Source organism: Lonchura striata, chromosome 10 (genome assembly GCF_050655825.1).
Source record: "Lonchura striata isolate lonStrDom1 chromosome 10, ASM5065582v1, whole genome shotgun sequence".
In the NCBI taxonomy this organism is placed as follows: Eukaryota; Metazoa; Chordata; class Aves; order Passeriformes; family Estrildidae; genus Lonchura; species Lonchura striata.
The window spans coordinates 3,396,662-3,402,500 of record NC_140712.1 but is presented as its reverse complement, the minus strand read 5'-3'; the positions used below and the strand labels follow the sequence as shown (position 1 = coordinate 3,402,500).

Here is a 5,839-nt window from a genome sequence, read left to right as displayed (position 1 = left end):
GAGGAGGACGAGGACGAGGACGAGGATGAGGAGGAGGAGGAGGGGGATGAGGAAGAGGGGGAGGCGGACGAGTAAGAGGAGGAGGAGGAGAAAGGAGATGAACAGGAGGAGGTGGAGGAGAAGGAGGAGAATAAAGAGGAGGAGGACAAGGATGAGGAGGACCAGGAGGAGAAGGACGAGGAGGATGAGGATGAGCAGGATGCGGAGGACAAGGAGGAGGAATAGGAGGAAGATGAGGAGGAGGAGAAGGAGGAGAATGAGGATGAGGACGACAATGAGGAGGATGAAGAGGATAAGGATGCGGAGCATAAGGAGGAGGAGGATGAGGAGGAGGACAAGGATGAGGAAAAGGACGAGGATGAGGAGGAGAAGGAGGACGAGGAGGACAAGGAGGACAAGGAGGAGGAGGACGAGGAAGACGAGGAGGAGGAGGAGGAATAGGAGGATAAAGAGGATGAGAATGAGGATGTGTAGGGGGAAATTGAGGAGGAGGAGGATAAGGATGAGCAGGACAAGGAGGTGGAGGAGGAGGTCGAGGACTAGGATGACAAGGAGGACAAGGAGGACGAGGATGAGGAGGAGGAGGAGGAGGAGGACGACGACGACGAGTAAATGGAGGATGAGGACGAGGAGGAGTTTGGGGGTTTGTAATTTTCCCTTCTTCCCCCCATTCACCCTGCCCCTTTCTTATGCGTTCCTTGTGTAAATAGTGACGGGAGACAAGTCCATTCTATAATGTCAACAAGTCTCAGTTTATTCCAAGCACACATGTACAGTTATACGCGTTATAATGAAGCTCATGCATATTGCAAAACTTAGGCTCATCATTGGTGTATTAAAAACAGGTCAACCCCGCCTTTGGAGCTTTCTGAGCTTGCTTTGTTTTCCCTTACATTTATCTTTTTGCTGACCATTCTACTGTTGGGAACCAGCTTACCCAAGGACATAAGATATTATTGCTACATCTGCTATTGCTGCACTATGCAATTTTCAGCTACTGCTTCACTAACTGCACGTAGTCATGTCCTTTCTCACGAAGCCATTCATCCACAAAACTCTCCACATTTCTTATCATTCATGCTGTGACATTCAATAGCCCATTATCAGCAAATGTCTGTCCTGAGGGAGGATTGATTGTGGAAGAGATAAGGAAAAACTGCCCACTTAACACAGGACAACTGCCATACAGATGGCAAAAAGAACACATCTTGCTTTTCAGTCTGGGACAGGAGGTCACAAACAAAATCAGCTGAGAAGGCGGCACTCTGAAAATCAAATCAGAACTGACAGAAAATGAATGGGACAGAAATCAATAATTCTGATAGTTTTACTTATTATCAAAATAAATCACACCCACCCAGCCCCACACAATCCTGACCCCACACACTCAAATTTGGATCTCACTTCTCCCGATCACCTTCCAACCCCATCTCATCCTGGAGGCTGAAGAATTGAGCAATTTTGGCATGGGACTGAGGTGGGAACCAGCCATTTTGAGGTGTGATTGAGTCACTTTGAGGTGACAGACCAATCCACATTGGGTTTTGGAGTGCAAAGATATGGAGAATACTACCAGATATCCCCCAAGAACCCACAAATCCTCCAGAATATGTTCCCAAACAGTAAAGTCCACCTCAAATACCTCTTAAATGGTGGGACTTCTGACATCTCCGGTCAATACTCTTTTTAGTCATTTTTCAGGTGTTTTTAAGTGATAAAGACAAATCAGAAGTAAATTAGGGCCAAACCAAAACCAGAGACCCCTTGAGCATCTCCTGGACACTGGACAAAACAAACTCAGCAGAAATCAAAGTTAACCCTACATAAAATGCCTTGAGGAAGATTTGCTCTTCCCACAAGTCATTTCTGATGGAAACACAAATAAATCCCAAACATGAATAGACAAACAACAGAAGCAATTCTCTGGCAATTCCAAATTTCATCAGTTCCAGTACAGCTCCAGCTCAGATGCTGGCAGGTTCCAAAAAAAAATAAAAAACAAACAAACAAAAAAAACCCCATGGAAATTTGGCCCAATACAGATTATTAAAAGGAAGGGAAAGGTCTGTGTAGCTATCACAAAGATGACAGGGATCAAGAAAATAATGCTTCTCCCCCCAAAGCCCGTGAATTCAGGAGTTATTTGGGAATTTACCTACTTGAGCTGGGCTTCTTGTAGGATTTAAGTAGCCTTGTGTTCCTCACTTTGAGGTGAATGATCCTTGTCAGTCTTGCTGGTATCATTTGGTCCCTTTCCTCCAGTGATTTTAACAGAATTTTCAAAGAAGGAAAACAAAATATTTTCTTTACACTGGCCACCCACAAGAGCCATTTTCCTCGTAAGTTCTCCCAAAAGTCACTCAGAGGAAGCTGCATCCAAGCTTCCAAGAGTTCCTCCAGAAAGAGCCACAAACTCCTCAGAGGAGAGAAACATGCTGTTGTCAAAGGCACTTGGGGTCAGACAACAGAGCCCTGAACTCACTGTGTAAAATAATGTTGCATTCTGGATAATAAAATTGTTAGAGAGATGCCTCTGCCCCAATTAAGGTGCTCACAAGACCAAATCCAAAGTGGATTTTATTGAACAGTAAATGTGAGGTAGAGAGAGATGCAAAGAAAGAGAAAAGGGGAGAGAGCAAGGGAGTGACAGGGACAGAGATCTCCCCTGGGGCGGGGCAAGTGTGTCATTGTCCCCTGTGTGCGTGGCCTTCCCAGGGTGGGGGTTTTACACCTGAGCCAGTTTGGGTAAGGGGGGTGGTGTTCACCCCCCACCCCGAGCAGGGATTGCCTCACTGTTTCCAGTTTCAGTGTCAGATGTAACCAAAAGTGTTTTCAGTCCCCATCTCCATAAACTGTTATCAACAGGTGGGGCAGTGTTCTTTATCTCTTCCATGGCTCAGCCCTGATAACGCCCTCCAGGGGCCATCTTCTGTTAATGGGCCATTGAGTGTCACTGCAGCACTGATAAAATTACATCATCCCATTGTGGGATGCTCCGCCCAGGGGGAGGAACCAAGCATTCCTACCTGGATATAATCTCCCCATTTGCAACACCACAACCACCTTGCCTACTGGATTCTCAGAGGAGAAGAGCTCCATAACCACCACTGGACCTTCAGAGGAAGACCAGACCCTTCTAGAGGATCACTGCTTTGACAGAATCACATTCATCACTCCAGCTGGACTGCAGCCACCATTTCATCAGACTGCTACCACCACCCTGAGCAACGGGGTGTCAGGTTATATCCTGACTCTCTCAGATTAAGACAGTGTTCCTGCATCATTGCCTTGATCTTAATTTTCTTATTCAATTGTCATTCTGGCTTAGACTCTCCCCCTGGTTTGCCTTCCAACCAGTAACAAACTCACTGTGCTCATAACTTTTTTCCTCCCAAAACAGGATTTCCCATCCCCAAAAATTCGCCAGATGGTGGAGGAGGCTGCAAGGAAGAGGAAGATGCCCTGGGACACCGAGGCAGGTGAGGAGGAAGTCAGTGCCCCTTTCCCCCTCTCTCCTGCTCCATCTCCCAGCCCAGCACAGCCCCCGCCTGCAGGACAGCCCCGCTGCCAGTGCCCTCCTGCCAGGGACGCACTGGGGGGATCTCCTTGCCCTTCCCTGCGGCACGGAGGCAAATCCCATCCTCTCCCTGTTCTTCCTCCCCCAGACAAGGAGAAGAAGATAAAGACCAGGGAGGATAAATCCCCACAGGAGAACCTCATGGAAGAGGCCATTTTGAGCAGCTCCATGGTGCAGGAATACAACAGTGAGGAAAAGCCCCAGAGATCCCACAGGAGGAGGGGCTGCAAACCCAGCCCAGGATGCTCTGAGGAGGAAAGACCCACTCTGGGCCAGGAAGGTGGGCAGAGCTTCAGCCAGAGCTCGGAGCTGGTGGTGCCTGAGAAGCTTCCTGATGGGGAGAAGCCCTACAGGTGCTTGGAGTGTGGGAAGAGCTTCAGGAAGAGCAACAGCCTGATCTGCCACCAGATGATCCACACTGGGGAATGGGCCTACGAGTGTGGGGAGTGTGGGAAGGGCTTCAGCTGCAGCTCTGCCCTTGTCACCCACCAGAGCATCCACACTGGGGAGAGGCCCTATGAGTGTCCTGAGTGTCAGAAGAGGTTTCACACCAGCTCCACTCTCCTCCTGCACCAGCGGATTCACACGGATGAGAGGCCCTTCCACTGCCCGGACTGTGGGAAGGGATTCAAGCGCAACTCCACCCTCGTCACCCACTGGCACATCCACACCAGGGAGAAGCCCTATGAGTGTAAGGAATGTGGGATGAGCTGCAGCACAAGATCCAACTTGATCCGCCACCAGAGGATCCACACTGGGGAAAGACCATACAAGTGTGAGCAATGTGAGAAGGGCTTCAGCCAGAGGTCCAACCTGATCATCCACCAAATGATCCACACTGACAAGAGGCCCTATGAGTGTCCTGAGTGTCAGAAGAAGTTTAAGACCAGCTCTAATCTCCTCTGCCATCAGCGGATTCACATGGATGAGAGGCCCTTCCGCTGCCCCGACTGTGGGAAGGGCTTCAAGTACAACTCTTCCCTTGTCAAGCACCGGCGCATACACACTGGGGAGAGGCCCTGCCAGTGTCCCCAGTGTGGGAAGAGCTTCACCCAGAGCTCTCACTTGACCAAACACCAATGGAGACACTAGTAAAGGAAGCCCTGAGAGTCCCCAAACTGCATGAAGATCTTTGTGCCCTGCTCCAGCCTTATCCCCCATGGGAAGACCCATGCTGTGCAAAGGCCTGGTGACCCACATTCCCTGTGATCCATGTTGGGAAGACACCTGACTGGTCATCTTTTTGGTTTGGCCTTAACATTCTTCAGATATATCTTTATCAATTAAAACACCTGAAATAGGACTGAAAAGAAAGTAATTATTCAGAGATTCAAAGTCCAACCCTTTAACAGGTATTTGAGATGAAATTTATAGTCTGGGGACATATTCTGAAGGATTTGTGGGTTCTTGGGGGATTTCAGGCTGTGTTCTCCACATCTTTGCCCTCCCAAAGTCAAGATGGATTGATCTGTCACCTCAAAATGACTCAGTTTCACTGAAAACACCCAAATCTTACCCCACCTCAAAATGGCTTATTTCCACCTCAAAAAACTCTAACCCATGACAAAAGAACCAATTCCACAGCCTCCAGTGTGAGATGGGGTAGGAGGGAAATTGGGAGAAGAGGGATCCAAATTTAAAGGGTGTGGGATCACGATTGTGTGCAACTGGGTGTATGGGATATATTTTGAAAGTAAATAAAACATTCAGAATTATTGCTTCCTGTCCCATTAATTTTCAGTCAGTTCTGTTTTGCTTTTCAGAGTGCCACCTTCTCAGTTGATTGTGTTTGTGTCCTCCTTTCTCTCCTGCCTTCCTTTGCCTGCTCTGTTTATCTCTCAGTGTCTCCCTTGACCCAGGGAAGCTCCCACCAAAGGCCCTGCCCTGATTTCATTCCCAATCCATGAACTACAACCACCATGGGTGAAGTTATGAAGGCTGGCAGTGAAATGTCACTCTAAGATCTTGCTCCACTTGGCTTTTGACTCTTCCACAAGAGCTTTGCCTTCAAGGGCAGGATCATCTTTTCCTGGCTGGGAACTGGAATTCCATCCCCAAGGAGTGTGTGCCATGGATCCCAGAGGGGCATTCCCGAGGCTCCCAGGGTGCTGCTCCTGCCGTGCCTCCCAAGGAGCTGTGCAGGGCAGGGGACAAGGTGCAGCAGCTGTGTTGGTGCTGCAGTGCCACCACGGTCCCTGGTTCCAGGAGTTTCTGCACTGCCAACAACGGTTCCTGGGTTCCATGATGCCCTGCTGTGTCCCC

The 5,839-nt window shown here is 49.0% G+C and overlaps 1 protein-coding gene across 1 annotated transcript; it reads left to right on the top strand.

Moving 5' to 3' along the window:
- Positions 1–3,267: 3,267 nt before the first annotated feature.
- Positions 3,268–5,195, top strand: LOC146766484 (uncharacterized). The gene has a single exon (XM_085588374.1). It carries the CDS (start codon positions 3,428–3,430, stop codon positions 4,667–4,669), a length of 1,242 nt encoding a protein of 413 aa, XP_085444500.1. The 5' UTR covers positions 3,268–3,427; the 3' UTR covers positions 4,670–5,195.
- The last annotated feature ends 644 nt before the right edge of the window (positions 5,196–5,839 follow it).

What these genes read in the sequence shown, in the direction of transcription:
- LOC146766484 (XM_085588374.1), top strand. Translation starts at nt 3,428, where the DNA reads ATGGTGGAGGAGGCTGCAAGGAAGAGGAAGATGCCCTGGGACACCGAG.